Source organism: Symphodus melops (genome assembly GCF_947650265.1).
Source record: "Symphodus melops genome assembly, chromosome: 19".
NCBI classification, from domain to species: Eukaryota; Metazoa; Chordata; class Actinopteri; order Labriformes; family Labridae; genus Symphodus; species Symphodus melops.
In genome coordinates, this window is record NC_136709.1 from 9636242 (window position 1) to 9654167 (window position 17926).

Here is a 17926-nt window from a genome sequence, read left to right on the forward strand (position 1 = left end):
AGTGTTGGACATCTGCTTGTCAGCGTCCGCGCATCATGTCAAACACGCTTCCCTCAATGTGGGCCATCTTTAACTGTGGCATGCTTATTAAGATTCATTCAGCAGCCGTTTTATGATACGTTAGTATACATGAAAGATCACGAGTTGGGTTTACCTTGCTGCCACTTTTTCACAGAGAGTTTTAAATGTGTTCTTCTGTATTCACGTGTTACTTTTCATGCATGACGTGAGCACAAAAGTAACCGGGGAATCAATTATTTTTGAGGTAGGTATGAAATATCTTAGCTATAGGCATTCCTTTTGCAGTTTGTTGTTGTTGTTGTTGTTGTTTTTGTTGTCATTGTTTTGATCATGCCTGAGAGTTACCTGATACTGTACGCTATGGCTTGTGGAAACTTGTGGATACTTTTTTTTACACACCATGTATACATTATCTTGTGCCATAAGTTCATGTTGAGTAGGGCTTTGTTCTGTATTTGAAATAAGATGGACTTTTCAACACATGTGAACTTTGAGTTGTTTGCCCTCAAAGCAATGAGCATAGCCTGTAGAGTTTAAACTCCACATCCCGTAATTACATAGCGAACCAACCTTCAATCTGCTATGTTGGGAATATTTCATCCCTGCCAAAGAGAAGAAAGAAAGAGGGAAAAAAAACCAACGCTGGTCCTATAAAATGTAGATGAGGCCCTCCTTCTCCTTCCTTCCTCTCCTTCATTTAAACTTATTCCTCGGCAGGGACTTTGTTGGGTAACAATGCTTAACACCAACAATAGCCTGATCCTCAAGTCATCTCCCAGCTTAACTTCAAGTACCCACCATTGTCTTTTATGGTCATTGTAGCATATGTGTGAGGATGGTAAAGAGGGACTGTGGAGGGTGGGGGTCGGGATTCACCTCTGCAAAGTCCTCATGTTGTCTGAAACACCCACTCAGCCAACTCAACGATATTGCCCACAATGTAATTCTGGAATCTGGACCCTTTTTCAGGGACTGTCTGTAGAATTGTCCTCATGTGCTACTCAAGGGTTCATCCCCCTTTTCCCCACGACCCCAATGACACAGGAACCGACTAACCCTGACCCCTGACCCTGCCCCAACCATCAACAAAACAGGACAAAACATAGTAGCAGGTTAAAAAGTGGGACCAGTGACCCTAAGCTCACTGAAAGACCTGCATATGAAAAAAGGCTTCATGCATAATTCACACAAGTGTTATTGCTCCCTGGGGATGTAAAACCCCATATTCTGACAATCACTAAAATACCACGAGAGTGTGAGCAGGACGAAGCCTGAGCTTTACCTGCAAACATCTCTTTCAGACCACACATATTTATCTGGCAACATCAAGCTTTTACTGTTGATATTATCGCTTACATCTTTACATTTCCTCCTCAGCAAAGTGCTGCCTTGCGGAACATGTTTTAAATATGACTACAGTCTGGGCTCCTGACCCAACTTCAGCATTAAATTATAAATAACAACTCTTAGATTTCGAAAGGGAACTTCATGTGATGGTGTCAATTATTAATGAAGGACATGCAGCAAATATATGTAGTTTCCTACATGAGTGTAATGTTTGCAAAGAAAAGTCTGAACCTTACATCCTGTGACTCCTCTGTTACTCAAAGCAAACAGGATAACTTCCCAGGGACATACTTGTCCATGAAACTGAAGGAGTGCTTTCTTCATCAGGGGATAAAAGGGGTTGTAAGAGTTTAAAAGCTAGAACCCAAAAATGATACAGAGTATAAACATTGGCCCACTGCAGCACATAAGGACTGAGTTATGCTGCCCCCTGCTGTTGACTTTCTGTAAATGTCTGATTGTCGCTACACACAAGTTGCTGCACTGGTAAAAGAAGAGGGAAGATTCTTAGATTAAGTAAAAGTAATAAAACAATGATCATAATAAGAAAAACAGATTTCAGGTTTTCTGATAAATACTTTCAGTGGAGTAAGTAGAACAAGCCTTTGCATTCAATATGAAGAGAAATAGAAGACCGAATTGGGTGATTACTGGACAGGATAATAGATTGTTATATTTTGAAGGAACACCTTTCTGGAGATTCCTGCAATTAAATATACTGCAAAGATAATCTGTATTCATTTAGTGTGACTTTTGGAATTCAGTTTAGCAGATTTAAAATAGGTCAACATTTTTTTTAGAGTACAAATGTAAACTCATATCTCTATCCCAGCGAACTTGATTGATAAGCTGCACATACTGTTATCTCTTTCATTGGTTTTAAACGGTTTTTTATACATGCACACAGGACTTCTTGAAACCAGCACTCATACAGAGGGTCTCTGAAACGGATTATTCTATTGAACCAGGTTAACCCAACCTCCTAGTCAGGTGTTGATGTAAGAGGATGAAAGACAAGCTTCCAACATTTGTTATACTAATAAGCTCACGACTTGTGTAATGTTATTGTAATGATTTTAGACTGCTTTAATCAAAGACATTACATACAATTAAATGTTTTATTTCAATGTCAGCATCAAAGAAAAAAAATTGCAGCAGGATTCAAAGTTAACTGCCACTTATCTTATTCAAATATGATAAGGATGCAAATGAATTAATGTGGCCTGAGTGATGACAATAAAACACATATTTCACGCATTACTTTTACTTTGTAATGTTACATTGCTGTCCAGTAGATGGCGCCTAGTCTGCGTTTTAATCCATAGCCTCTGCTGTAGGACTGTGAGGGTTTACAAAAGTTACATTTTCAATATCCCCTGTCATTCATGTTGCTCATGTTATTTGTTCTAATAGTTACTACTTTGTTGAGATTAAGAGCGTCCACATGCCCATAATCAGAAAGAGGAAAGAAATGTTGGAACTGCCCTTGTGCTCTGTTGCATTGGTAGATGTGTCAGAACGAACTCCTGTGATGCACTTCCATTGGAGAAAATGTACTTCAGGGCCATTTAGGCTGCCTCATAACCAACTATTTGATGTATTCAAGTGTAAATGTGTTTTTCAGCCTCGAGATAAAACCACTATCATAACCAGAGCCTGGCCTCTTTTTTTTTTGTCATAAATGTAACCCAATTTCCACATCCTGACATATCACTCTAGTTTCCTTTAGCTGGTATTACTTTGACTATGCATTAAGCAACCAAAGAGGGAGAGGGTTTATGCCCAACAGTCAAGTCGTAAGATTTCAGTCCAGGATTCAATGCTCCATTTTTGACCATATTACCATGAATAGTTCAGGGTGCAGAAAGATCTACTACATATTTACTGTGAATGAGATGAAAACATCTGGCCAAATATAAAGGAACCATAGACTGTGTATACACAGAATATACAGTCTTTGAGAGGAACAGGTTAACGCTCAATGTTTGATAGCTGTTCTACAGATGTGTATACTGTTGCTTCAAACTTTTATTTTGCATCAGCATAATGACTTAAGTCTCGTTTTGAACAGCTAATGTGGAAAAAAACTTGTCATTGCTTTCTTCTGTATTTCAGTTTCATATTGAAAAGAAAAACAATCTCTACACTTGGAATAATCGACAGGATTCTTAGGTAAAACATCGACAAAGTGAAATACAAAAAGCAACTCAAGGGAGTTTAGAACTTCTCCAAGGTCTCCAGGTCTAGATTATCTTTGCCTTTAAACACTCAAATCATTTTACGTTATTATGAAGAGTGTGTTCGAGATATGGTCTTTGTTTAATTGTCATAAAATAACCATTGTGATGATCTAGTGGTGATAATAAAATGTACACACATTTATATATATATATTAGAATGGAATATATATAGTATAGTATAGTATATATAGTACCGGTAGTAGAAATATATATACACTGCTCATACACAGTTGTGAATGGGCTTGGCAAAATCAGCTGGGTAAGAAGACCCTGTTGAGCTTGATGATCTGTTATGGTTGTACCTTGCTTCTTGCCCAATGACAGCGGGGATTGGATCCAGCTGAGATAAACTTTGGTGCTGAGCCTAATTTTGGCACCAAAAAAAACTCTGTGTGGGGAGTTTTGAAAAAAGTGAATACTTATGAGAAAAGTGACCTTAAATGTGATTGTAACTGGAAAAACAAAGACAAACTGTTCTAACTTGGAACAGACTGGGGTTTGACATTTTAAAAACGTTCAAAACGAAAGCTAAATTCCATCAAAATATGAGTTAAAGTGACAGTATCCACCCTATCTACTTAGTCAGTGTATTACATAAAGTGTTTTTGTCAAATGATTCAACCATTTCTGAGATCACTATTTTGTAGAATATTTTGGGAGCTTGACTCACATTTCATTATCAGGAATTTCCGTTAACTTTTACTTTGACATAATACAAGCAACACATTGTCTTGGATTGCAGCGGTGAAAGTGAAAGCCTTCCAAAGAAACAGCTCTCATAGCAGATGTCAGAGGATATAAAGGTCGACTCTGATCCCATGTGCAGTAGAGGACTTTGCCCCCTTGTGGTCTTTTCTGTACACTTTCGATGATGACTTCTTGCAATCCCCCATCACACACAGAACTTTCAATACTGGTAAGGTAAGGTGTTTGGAGTTAACATTGCATTCCTTTAATGTGAAATGAGACCTTTATTCCAGGTCTTCTCTTAAAGGACGACTGTCAAGAAAACGAGCCATTTCCCCTGCTGGATGACACCAGGCTGGCAAAAAAGGAAAGCAAGGACAGAGAGAGCTCCGTGGCAGTAAGTTCTCTACCAGTTATAAATTATGAATCTGATTTTGTAGCAGTATAGGTGGAGTGCTTTAACTCTCTTTCACAGGTCTGATTGTTGTTGTTTTGAAGACAGTATATAAAAGCCTGTTTTGTAAATGTTATACATAATGCACATACAGAACAGATTATTTTTTTATTCTCTTGCAACTGCAGGACGAAGTCCAAGACAAATGTCCCTCCAAGGGCAATAATGTGTATCTTGTAAACATCTGCTTGTTGTTTGAAAAGCCATGACTCTGAAGGCAACTTTCGGTTAACGTTTTACAAAATAAATGACACTTGTTAACTTTTAAATAGGGAGGCAAAAGCAAATTATATATCCGTGAATGGAAAAAACACTTGAATTGCAAAAAAAAAAGGCTTAACTGCTCTCATAACATCCTTAAACAAAACAACAACACAAAAGAGTGTAAAATGTATGATGTGCAAATGCCTACTGTAAGCATAAACAGATTGATAAGTAGTTTACATAACCTCTCTGTCTCTGGCCATTAACTAAGCGGTGCAACTTTAAATTTATTTATATAAATGATTCTATTACTGCTGCATTGAAGGGCTAATGTTATTGTTATTATTGTTAACTTGTTTAATTTTTATTTGGAATATGAGCCACTTCCAAATAATAAAGCCTTAAACAATCCAGATATTTTTAGAAGTCGTGTTTTTCTTTTCTAAATGCAGGTCATTTAATACAGGTCATAAAAAGCACTGTCTAGTTGTTTGTCATTAGCCTACTGTTATTTTTGAGGATTACATTATTTTTCTTGAAATGATGGCAGATTTTTTATTATGCTATTTTTAGTTGTATAGCCTATTGTGAAAGGAAAACCTTGGTAGCCTATTGTGTAAGAGTTCACAATGTTTTTTTATTTTTATTTTTTTATCACCATCTGACGTCCTACAATTCATACCCTTATAACGTGATATGAACACATGTTGAAAATTGACCATAACTATGTATAATTTTTTGGCTACAGTTTAAGGGCAATACCTTGATATTTACAGAAGATTTGATTTTTAAAGTCATTCCCCAAGTATAGAATTTAAACTCTATTTCAAGTCCTTAAAATTAGTAAATGGGAAAACACAAACGATATATGATATTTTGAAAAACTTCCCCAAAGAATTAGAGAATTAATACATTACACACCCTTGTATATTTCATTCATTATTTATCTATCTCTTTATAGTTTATTTCTTTTTCTTTTTCAGTTCAGATCTCATTGATTGCTCTTTTAAGACTGTCATTTAATTTCATATTTTGAAATGACGTGCTAAATATTGACACAATTGTAAAATGTGTTATGTTCATGTTGCAATTTTGTATTTTGTTTTCTATATTTGTACTGTTATAAAAGACGTTTAATAAAAAAAAATTTGGGTAAAAAAACCTTGATATTTACAGTGCATGCTCAGTACTTAGCCTATAAATTACTAGACATAAGGACACGTGATTTACTCCAAAGCTATCTATGATTACCTGACGTAGGTTTCCTCCACTGGACGTACTCAACGCAAGAACAGGAGATGTGGACGTCATAGACGTACGCGTCACGTTAGAAATGAATGAGTCTGTCCTCTCCAGCTCTAGAGGCGAAAGGAGGAGAACATAGGAGCCTTCACTTGGCTTAGTAGCAGTCAGGGCGTCGTGAGAGAGAGAGGGGCGTTTGAAATGCTGTGAGCCGGGTTTTCTTCGGACACATTTATTTCAATAACGACAAAAACGAAAATCTTTTCCAAATCACATTGAAGGTATAATGGCACGAGGAGAGGGCGCCGAGCAGTACACAGGGACTTTACTAGTCAAACCTATAAATACAGAAGTCAAGACAGTTAAGGTGAGTGGCTAAGTTTTTAAAAATATATATATTTTATGAGAGGGGAGGAAGTGTTTTAATTGTGTTTCTCCCGGTTTGTTGGTTGTGGAGCTTAAAAGGCGCGTAAATGAAAAATGCGGTCGTTACTTCTTCCTCGACACATTTCAAACGCGACCCTGGCTTCATATTCAAATTTCTCTTGTCCATCTGTCCTCCGGCAGCTGCTGGTGAAGCAGGCGTACCGGTTTTAAAGGGACCGCCTCGTGACATTTTGGCTACTTTGTGTATTAACTGCACAGTCTTGTCAAATAAAGCAGCCTCAGTGTTGACAGATGACGTGGTGTTACTGCTCCAGCGCTGCATGAAGCATGAATCATCTTTGGTTTCAGAGTCGTCATTAAATTGATATTTAACAATGCAATTGTTAATGTTAAAATGCATTTTGACTAATAGGTTGTATTTCAAACATGACTCCAATTGGTCTTCAAATAATTACCCTAAATTGTTGGTTTTGTATGTGTGACAGATTTGCCTCTATAGCCTGCATGTATATCTTACACACAAGTCGTGCTTACAGTCATAGGAGACCACAGTATATTTCATCTGATCAGAATGGTTGAAGGATGAGTAACCCAGAAGCTTGGAGGGGTTTTCCTCATCAGTTATCAAGGTTCCTTCAGCATCACATGTTGTTTTATCCCTTGACGTGGGTAGTTTACTGTATGTGCTGCATGGGGAGGATACGGAAAATGCCTGGTTCAAGAGAAGGTAGCAGTTTGCCTACAAGTTGAGGCGATGCTGGTTTTGTGTCTAGATGATGTGAGTCAGGGTCTACACTACAGTCCCCCTTGCTGACATCTCTTCCTGGAGGTGTATGTGGTTGGCTGTAGCTGTGGGATGTGACGAGTCTCTAAACTGTCTGCTGACTGTTGGCTGCTGCATGAAATGTCACACTACCACCAACATCCTATTTCTAGAGCCAATAGCAGCGCCGGATCCTGTGGGATGTGTGAGTGTGTGTGTGTGACCTATAATAACCTCCCTGTTTTACGCGCCACATAATTGCTGTGGATTTGCCTCTGATCTAACATTCTGAGCAGTGGGGTGAGGGACGTTAGCCAATCTCAGGTCTTTGTGGTAGCAGGTTGTTAAACACAGTAAAGTTGTTGCCAGGAGTTTTTCCCTCAATGAGGGTATAGTTAATGCAGAGAATAGGGATTAAACAGACTACAGAATGAGCATGTAACTCACCACCTTGCATATTGTAACCTTAAATCATCGTAATTATGAGCGTTAAGGTGCATCTTGTAATAAGCACAAACTCACTGACTCACTTCAAATGTCTCTCCTGTCATCCCCTCTTCTTGTCTCCCAGCCACAGGACCTGAGAAATCGTCTGTCTGTGTGGAACAAACTGTGCTATGCCATTGGCGGAGCTCCCTACCAGATCACAGGCAGTGCTCTGGGCTTCTTCCTCCAGATCTACCTGCTCGATGTTGCTCAGGTGACTTTGATTAGTCAACACAAATTTCAAGTATCAAACCGGACTCGCGTTGACTTATTCAGAAAACTTAATTTTGCATTGCTGAATAAAGAAAATATCATTTTATTCGTTCCACCTATTTGTTAATTCTGTAAAATACTCAACTATTTTCCTAATCCTACATAGTTGCAAATACGGATTAGCGCAAATACCAGAGTTTGTTTGCTTTTCTCAGCTTCGGATCCCTTTAATACTCTCCATCCAGCTGTAGTCGGTCAAGCGCATTACACTTGAACCCCCACTGTTTTGCTTTGTTACTTCATTAACAAACCGGACTCTTCCACTGTACACAGTAGGAACTTAAGAAAAGGCCTTTCAGCTCAAGAAATTAGATCATCAGATTGGCTCTGAATGGCACGTCGTTCTTAAACAAATGACACAGCTGTGTATTTCACTGCTGTTGAGTTCTCCAAAAGGTCTCTATAACCTCATTGGTGTCACGCCGTTTTTTTTTTGCTGCTATATGAGGTAGTGTGCTCTTTGTTTCACTTTCCCGCCTTACTCTTTTTTTCCACTTTTTCTCCCTTCAGCTCGACCCCTCCCATGCCTCCATCATCCTGTTCGTGGGCCGAGCCTGGGACGCTATCACAGACCCCACAGTGGGTTTCCTAGTGAGCAGGAGTCGATGGACTGGCATCGGCCGCATGATGCCATGGTAGGTGTCTGAATCTCTCAGAGGCACATTACCTCGGTACAGGAACACAAAGATGGGGAATATCAGTGATAATGAGAACATAGTAATGGAAAAAGTAGATGTTAAATAGAATTTGAGGCAAATGGACTGACAGAAACCAGTTCTAGCGCCGTTGGCAGTGACCATGGCAACAAGGCTGATATGGCTACTGAGGAAGTATAAGAAATCTGTCTGAATTTGCATGTAATGTGTGCAACAGAAGTCCCTTTGACACAACCTAAACATACTAGGAGAGCCCTTTCTCATTATAAACTTGAACTGTAACACACACACGTTTGAGTTTGTCATCATACAGATGCTGGAGTCTTTCAGCTGTCATAACTTTTAGTTAAGTAACTTGAGTTGGTATTTAGTGTAACAGCTTTGATGCTGCTCTGCTGTTTCCTGCATGGATCAGGTGTCAGAAGGAATACATTTACTGTAACATTACCCATCAGCCACGGTTGTACCCATAATGTTTTATGGAGCCAGAGGGGAGAGCATAGATCTTAAGGGTAATGATGAGACTTGTCAAGTGTAATTCATGAACAAATGTATGTTCTGGACTGACTCTTAAAACGTTCAGTAGCTGTAATCTTCTTCGTCGTCATAGATGCATCGTTCTACATACCCGTCCGTGATAACGCTCCCTCATCTTGGTCTGAGTGATAGGCTCGCCTTAAACTGATGTTTGTTAGCTTTGAATCCTGTATAACCAGAACACATTCACACATCTTGCCAATCCTAATGCTCCTCATTTAATGATTGTTTATGTTTGTGTTCTTTGTGTGAAACTGTTTTTAATGCCACTGTCTCGGCCAGGACTCTTCTGTAAAAGAGATTTTGTATCTCGATATGTTCAAATATGATGACCTTTAACCGCTCTGCTGCTCTCTCTGCCGGTAACTAACAAAAACAGAAAATCTTGCATATCACAATAAATATCATCACCCATACAGAAAATCAAAACCACAGAAAAGGATACAGATTGTCTGATATTTGGTTGAAAAAAAAAACCACCCTCTAAAAGTCAACAGCACATCAAACCAGTCTGAGGCAGCTCCAACAGCCAGACCCTCACAGTGATCACTTTAGCTATAAAACCTATTGAAAAAATAGGAAACAAATAAACAGAAAAAATAAAACATGAAATAGCCTGATAGAAATGTCTGCCCAAAAACTCTTAATTTGAAATATTTTAGTCACATTAAGGGGAAAATATATGAATTTAATATGAACGGATTCAACAACCAATAATATAAAAATATATAATTATGAACAAAACAACACAATGTGTTCTCACAGTCCACAGTATAGTCCTGTGTATGAGTGACACTAAAGTAAACCTCGTGAAAATATGGTTACCAGCTGTCCCCCTCTCGTCTTTTCTCTATTTGTCAAAATAAGGTAGAATAAATTTTTGAATAAATAAATGAGAAGCTCAACATGAAAAGGTGCTGGATGTAAAATTCAAAAGAACTGCTTAAAGACCAAGATAGAAAGACCTTGTGGAGCTGACACTCGATCTCGTGGAGTCAGCTTGTAAAGAAAGATGACCTTCACATTCTACTACCACAGTGAAGCGTGTGTTTGTGTACCTGTGTGTGTCTGTGTTTATCGAGGAGAGAAGTGTGAAATGTGGAAATATCTGGTACTAAAGTGTTTTTTCGCTGCCAGAGGCTATGATATAATTTGCTCTGAGAAACAGATCTAAATATTTAACAGGCTTATTTCCCACGTGAAGTCACGATGATATCTTGAGCATCGTGGGCGTTTGAGTCAGAAATGCCGACTGTGAGCATGAGCTGAGAGGGGGGAGGGGGGGAATCTATCGGCTTCTTCTGTGATTGGTCCAACCCCAACACACCATGAGCCTCAGACCAGAGGGGGTGTGTCCATTTCTGTGTGTCTGAGTTCCCAGAACGTGTTTAAGGGGGTTTGGCTAATGCAGATAGAGGCTATATTGGGTTAAGAGGCATGCTCCGCTCCAATAATAGAGGTCATTGTTAAAAAAAAAACGCTTACATGTACAATACATGATCTCTCAGGCTTGCCAAGCTTATCCGATTGAATTGAAACAACCAGCGGTTAGACATGATCACCCATGACTTCATGTCCTCACCGTTCCTCTCGCTCACATCAAACCAGGGAACATGATACCTTGTCTGCACATTATTTGTGATCACCTTTTCACTCTGACTGTGCGTCCAATCGGCCGTGACGACGTGCGGAACAATCGCAGCCTCAATTCTAATTCCAGTGAAATTAACTCTCGTTAACCCAATTCAGTCAAGACATTAGACTTGATCAGGAGGAGCTATCGTTCTTATTTCCCACATGGATCACAGAAGGCGGGGAGCGAGAGTGGTCTCACATGACCATGTGTCACATTTAATAAAGGAGCATCTCTGTGTTTGCTGATATGGCTCTGAGGGACAGTTTCCACTTATTTGTCGTGCATGCCAGGGAAACATCTAAAAGTACAAGCACAAGTATTGATTTTGAGATGAAAAAGACTATTAAGCTGAAACGATCTGCTGTGTGCATTTTAAAGTGAATCATCTTAAATGTAGCATTACCTCTGTAATCTATGACTTGTCTAAAAAAGGTAAAAATATATAATATTGTTTAATATGATTGAAAAGCTAAAATCAGAGAATAATTAGATTTATGTCTGAAAAATTACATCGAACATGAATACATTATTTAAATAGTAAGATAAGATTACAATCAATCTGATCATTTTCATATTTCCATTAGCCGCCTCGATGTTTCTTTTTATATCCCTCGGCCCCGCAGCAGGTGTCACAAATGTGTTTGCAGCACATAGTAGTGTGTGTAAACTCAAAACAGAACGGTTTCCTCTTGCTTTTCAAAAGAAGCTACTGAAGTGGACCAGCTCCTTTGACCGAGGTCAGCTGGAGGGCACACGGGTCTTATCAGGGTTATACAGTTGAGAGTGAGGTGCACCAGTGGGGGCCACACCGTCGGGTCCCCCCTCGTCTCCTCCCTCAGCCCAGACTGAGCCCTTTCTCCACAAAAAGCTCCAACAAGGCAGGATTAGCTGGATTATACACAAAGGGGCAAGGAAAGAGTAGGAAGCAGGTTAAACTACAGTAACAGTTGGCAGAATTCAATGAACACAATCTTTATCAGTGGGGTAAATAGCAGGCTTTCCATTTGGTCTCTTTTTAAATCATACCATTTAAAAAGAGACCAAACACCAACGACAGAAATGAGAAGATATGGTTTTCTTTCATTTGCTTATTGAGAACATGATTGTGTGATTTCTTTAAGGGTTCCTTCATTATAAACCCTACTAACAATCCTCCAACTTTTTTTCTTCTTCTTCTTCCCAGGATCCTTTGCTCCACTCCGTTTGCAGTGCTGACTTACTTCCTGATCTGGTATGTGCCTCCCTTTGAACAAGGGAAGGTTGTCTGGTACCTGGTCTTTTACTGCCTCTTCCAGTCAATGCAGACGGTTAGTATCACACACGAACACTTCCCAGCACTTAGTTCCCTTTTGTCTTAACTTGAACCGCAGCCTAACTGTGCGTTTGTGGACGTTCACAGTGTTTCCATGTGCCATACTCGGCCCTCACCATGTTCATCAGCAAAGACCAGAAAGAGCGGGACTCTGCCACAGCCTATCGTACGTCACAGTTGCATTTTGAATAAATGTTTTCACATATTGGGCTGCGGTCTGTGCACTGACGTTACATGTCTGTGTTTCTGTACAGGTATGATGGTGGAGGTGCTGGGCACAGTTCTGGGCACAGCAATCCAGGGCCAGATAGTCGGAGGCTCGTCAAATTGTCCCACTGAGTCTGATTCTTCAGGCCGCAGTAACTTTACAGAAATCCACTCATCAAATGCAACACTGGATCAGACAGTGAGTCCATTTAAAAAAAATTTTTTTTCGTTTGAATAAAGTTTCGTCTGAATTTGAATGATGATTTTTATATTTATGGACTAAAAGCAGCATTTATGTGTGTGACTCAAACCCAATTTTGTCTTTTCTGTCCTCAGAAACAATCTTACCTGATAGCGTCTGGAGTCATCTGCATCATCTACGTCCTTTGTGCAGCGGTTATGTTTTTTGGTGTGAAAGAGCAGAAAGGTATGAGCTGTGAAGCTGAGACATAAATTACTGTACTGAGCTTGGCTTAAGCCTTTCTGTCTTTGTGTTTTCAAATCTTGTGCAGCAAATCAGGTTTTCCTGACAATCGGACACGATCAGCTAATCCACCTTAATCTTTGAACAACATTCAATTGATGAGCCTATCCGGATCCAAATTTTTCAAGATAACCTAATCTGGATTAGCAGTGCTCTAAATGGTTCTATTCAGAGTGGACTACTTACTGTGTGAAGTACAAGAGCTTGAATTAAAATGAGGCCCCTTTTAAGGGATTTCATTTAAAGTGACAGAAAACATATGAACGTCACATTTACTTAACTTACAAAGGACTTTCCAATGTTTATCTTATTTAAACAAAAAAAAAAGATAACTTGTGGAAGTCTTGAAAATCAAAGTTGACAGACTTCATTGCATTCACCTCTGATTTAAAGTCTGTCTCAGTTTTCAACAGTCCTTGGGAAACATTTGGCCTTTCCATAAAAATGTTTCAAAACGTTCAGGTTACAGATGCCACATTTAGCGTAAAGATACAAAGAATACGGAGTTGAAACTTTATTGTTTCTTTGTCACAATGACACTATGATACTCCTTACAGATTTCCAGATGTCTCATTGTTGTTCTCTTCTCCTCTGTGTTGGATTCTAGAAACCAGGAGGAAAAAAACCAAGCCCCTCAGCTTCATGCAGGGCCTCTGGCTGGTAATGAGCTACGGCCCGTACATCAAACTGATCATCAGCTTCCTCTTCACCTCTCTGGCCTTCATGGTACTACTGTGTTTCATTACCTTTCACTTATTAGATACACGCCTCATTTTCTATGTATGTTATACGGCCATAGTTACCATTGTTGTTTGTTAAAAGAAAATATGTATTTTTATCACCACATAAAGTAGCAACCAAGGATCTGTTAGCTTAGCATAAAGATGATTAATAAAGAGAAATAGCTATCTTAGCTCTGTGCAGAGGTTAAAGTTACCTTTTGTGCTGAATGTCAGAAGGTTCAGGTGTGTTGAAGCATGAGTGTAGATTTGACTCTAATCGATACCTTCAAAAATTAAAAGTTGTTTATTCCCTACTTCCTTTGGATGGATAAAAAAAAAAGAATGTGAAATACTTTATTAGGTTGCCAGATAAACTTGAGCAGACGGGTAATCTCGGGCAATCTATACCTTGCCCAAGCACGTTTAAACCCCAAAGTCCAGTGTTTTTCATCGGCGTGAGTGCTCCGGATCGTGCTAAAGCACGTGGAACAATGGGAGTGCAGGTCAGCGGGGGTCTGGGGACATTCGTGCTTTGGCACAGTACGGTATCACTGGACCGAGTGTGAGTGTGCCGTTAGAAACAGTTTAAAAGGAGTTTAAGTCTTTTTTTTTTTATATTTTAGCTGAGGCATGCATAAAATGAACTCTTGTACATGTGTCTTCTACAGCTGCTGGAGGGTAACTTTGCCCTTTTCATCACGTATGCTCTCGGCCATCGGAGAGACTACCAGAATATTCTTCTGGTCATCATGGTGAGTGTTTCTACGTCCTGCTGAATGATTATTGACCTCCTGAATAAGCCCAAAGCAGTATGAGATTGAGAAGACAGCATGCTAACCATCCGTAAGTCACAGTGTAAACTCCCTGAGTTTGGGATGTTTTCTGTCCGTGCTCTGACGACTTTCCTCACGTGAAGGAACACATGGTCCGGGGCTGAAAGGGCAGATTTTCAGGGTGAGGGGAGATGCTGTGTGGGCTCCTGGGAACCTGCCTCCATATGTCACACACTCAGTCGGGTTAGCAGGGGATCGAGGGAGAGACAGGCACACAGTGGAGCTTTTGTTACCCTGGCGATCTTTCACTGCCACCATGGGAACTGCCACCATTGGTTGCACCCTCTGTTTCATCCTCCTCTCTGCTCCGATGCCTCTCACTGATTAGGAGTGGAAACATTTGATCATATTTGAAGAGGTGGGAGTCCATGCGGAGAAAAGGGGGAAAAAATCCACTTTATTTTCCCATGTTTGGATATGAAGTTAATGATTGTTCCTGTGCGGTCATTTAACACCAGCTGACCAAGTTTGGCCTGGAGGTTGAAGGTCACCTGTCTCCCCCCCTCCCCTCCCCAGTGGAGTGAAGTCAAGACCACACAAAGCATATCGTATTGTCCGAGTGTCCTCTGACTTCCATAGAGGTCACTTTACCATGTCCTGATCCCACATTTTACACCTTTATTATGATGATTAGTTCAAATATTGATTGAGTTCAGATATTTTTCAGAACAACAGTGAATTATCAATGCTCTAGGCTGGAACAATAAAATGACAGAGAAAGAAATTAATAATCAGTTTAATAAAGAAATCATAATAATTCTGTGTGACTCTTTTTTTTTTTACAGCTATCAGGGACTCTAACCATCCCGTGGTGGCAGTGGTTTTTGACCCGGTTTGGTAAGAAGACGGCAAGTTACTGGGGCATCTCGGTAAATAAATTTATAAGTTCATTGTGGTCCATCAAAGACCTTCATTCATGGAAGAGATTTACTGTCCATAAATTGCTAACGTCCCTCTGTCTCTTACGGTAGTGGGCTATACCCTTCATGATCCTAATCGTTAGCATCAAGAGCAACCTGATCATCTCCTACCTCGTGTCGGTGGCGGCAGGTGTGAGCGTAGCTGCAGCTTTCCTGCTGCCTTGGTGAGTTCTTCTGCACGTGTCACCCGAGGATCTGGGTGCAGACGTTGACTAGTGTCCTCTGTGTCTTGAGTCGTCTAAATGTTGTTTTCTGCACTCTCAGGTCAATGCTTCCTGATGTAGTAGACGACTTCAAGGTTAAAAACCCGGGCATCCACGGTCACGAAGCCCTCTTCTACTCTTTCTATGTGTTCTTCATCAAGTTTGCCTCAGGAGTATCTCTGGGTGTGTCTACACTCAGCTTAAAGTACGTTAACAAATCCATTGTTTAAATATCTTCATCCACATTTTCATAAACTTTGCAGATGTCTGTACGCCCTCAATCTTGAAAACTATTGGAGATAAGCTCCACATTACAGCTCATCGGTGGAGCGGTCAGGTGGTCTACACTCACGTTATTCTTCTTAACTGTGCACTTGTCAGCTCAACTTTTCTCCCTCTTTTTCTGCATTTTTTCACAGATTTGCAGGCTATGTGACCGGGAGCTGCACACAACCTGAGGCGGTCAGTTTAACCCTGAAGGTGCTGGTCTCTCCAGTGCCTGTGGTTCTTATTATCCTGGGACTGTTGATACTTAAAACATACCCGATCGATGAGGAGAGAAGGCAGGGCAACCGAAAAATACTGCAGGAAATGCTGTGAGTAAAAATGTGCAAGTTTGTCCAAGTTCAAGTAAACAAAACTCTTTGGTGTTGATTCAGTTTCCTTTTTTGTACCTGAGCTCAATTCAGATGAAACCTTAAAAAAAACTGTTTTGCCCCAGTGTTGGCACACTTTTATTTTTAACCCTGTCTGGACAAGCCAAGTCCTTTGTGTCTGACTCCTGGCTCTTCTCCCGTCCTCTCACAGTGACTTGGAAGCAGATTCAGATTCTGAAACTTCAGCCCTTGGAAGCAACGTTTAGCCGTAGGCACGAGTCAACTGCCCCTGCTGCTGCTGCTGCATGTGTTTGCACAAACCACCAAGTATCTGGACTCACAGGCGTGGGAGCACAGACCAGCACTGCTGCTCCAATGCTACACTGTCAGCATTGACTGGATTCCTGCAGTGGATCACACAGGTTTACATCGCCCTCTAGTGGCCTGCCAATATCATTGTGTCATTATGTGTCTGTTGTCCATTACCTCAGCTGTGTCCCAATGGAACTGCATCTACAACAACTCGGATTGGTTCTTATTTGAACCTTGATGGGTCTAACCACGAGTCAGTTTGACCTGATTACTTCATTTAAATGAGGATGAGACGGGTTTTTGTTCAACACCTCGTCGTAAGTGTACGACTAACACTCATAGGACGTGTAGTAATTCTTGCATTGAAGGAATTTTTTCAAAGGTGTAATGTTTACAGAGATGATCATGTAGCAGTCAACTTGACTGGTTGCTGTGCCTCCTTTTATTGTTTTTCAGCGTTGCATTGTGGGACACTAGGACTCGTACATCACTTCCAGTGTGACTGCACTAAACTGAACAGTAGAATTGGGACACAGATTGTGATTTGTGGTATTGTATTGTATTGAGAAGGCCAGTTCAAGAGATCAGACCTTCACTTGTGCAGACTGCAGTGTGGCGTTTACATGCTGAAAAATGTCAGCCCTTGATCACATGGAGCATACCAGCACTGTAATCGAAGCTGTATAGGGCTGTGCTATAATTTTTACTTTTTGCTCAGTATGATTTGTCCTGTAGACCTTCTGAAGGTTGTACAGTGTACTGTATGTAGGCTGAATCACTGCCTTACACAAACATACTGTCTGTAAATAGTTGTGTCAAGATTCTCTCAGATTTTCTGGGTTAGTTTTATTTTTTAAGTGTCTCCAATCACAGCTTTGTGTGCTCGGGTATTTCAGCCAGTCTCGACGATGTTTAAAGACATTTCTGAATGTGCTTTCATCGTCAGTATGAAGAATCTTTACCATGCACATTCTCTCTTCCCAAGGGAAGAAAAATGCTTTATTTAACTATTTATTTATTTAAATAAACTATGTAAGGGATGATATGTTTCTGATGAAAGCACATGTATAATAATGCAGTGATGATGGCTGGTTAATTAAACAAAACATGAAATGCTTCTTTTCCTAAGAAAAATAAGTATTAATGTGCTTCAATGTGAAAAACCAGCTGCCATGATGACTCTCAGAATCAGCGGGCCAAACTAAGTTGATTCTGGTATAAAGTACGCGAGATACATTTGTCCTCACTGATGAAGGTTTGATCATAATATCCTTGTGGTTAATTTATGAAGAAACTTAATATATTCTTAGGGCTGTTGAAGTTGCACTTCCTGTTCTAAATGAAGCACATTGCACATGTTCCTGGTGTTTATATGTCGCTGTGTGTATAATATGTAAATATGTT

At 40.0% G+C, this 17926-nt stretch overlaps 1 protein-coding gene across 1 annotated transcript; it reads left to right on the forward strand.

Annotated features, from left to right (window-relative positions):
• Positions 1-6203: 6203 nt before the first annotated feature.
• LOC306840601 (sodium-dependent lysophosphatidylcholine symporter 1-B-like) lies at positions 6204-17650 on the forward strand. Its single transcript, XM_079369993.1, has 14 exons — positions 6204-6562; positions 7917-8045; positions 8615-8739; positions 12117-12240; positions 12333-12411; positions 12500-12651; positions 12789-12879; positions 13544-13662; positions 14327-14410; positions 15277-15360; positions 15463-15575; positions 15676-15819; positions 16034-16210; positions 16422-17650. The coding sequence occupies exons 1-14, from the start codon at positions 6482-6484 to the stop codon at positions 16474-16476; spliced, it is 1557 nt and encodes a 518-aa protein (XP_079226119.1). The 5' UTR covers positions 6204-6481; the 3' UTR covers positions 16477-17650.
• The last annotated feature ends 276 nt before the right edge of the window (positions 17651-17926 follow it).

Bases quoted from the DNA above. Each gene is read 5' to 3' on its own strand.
- LOC306840601 (XM_079369993.1), top strand. From the start codon at position 6,482: ATGGCACGAGGAGAGGGCGCCGAGCAGTACACAGGGACTTTACTAGTC. The intron at 8,046-8,614 runs GTGACTTTGATT...TTCTCCCTTCAG, and splicing joins ACCTGCTCGATGTTGCTCAG to CTCGACCCCTCCCATGCCTC. The intron at 8,740-12,116 runs GTAGGTGTCTGA...TCTTCTTCCCAG, and splicing joins ATCGGCCGCATGATGCCATG to GATCCTTTGCTCCACTCCGT.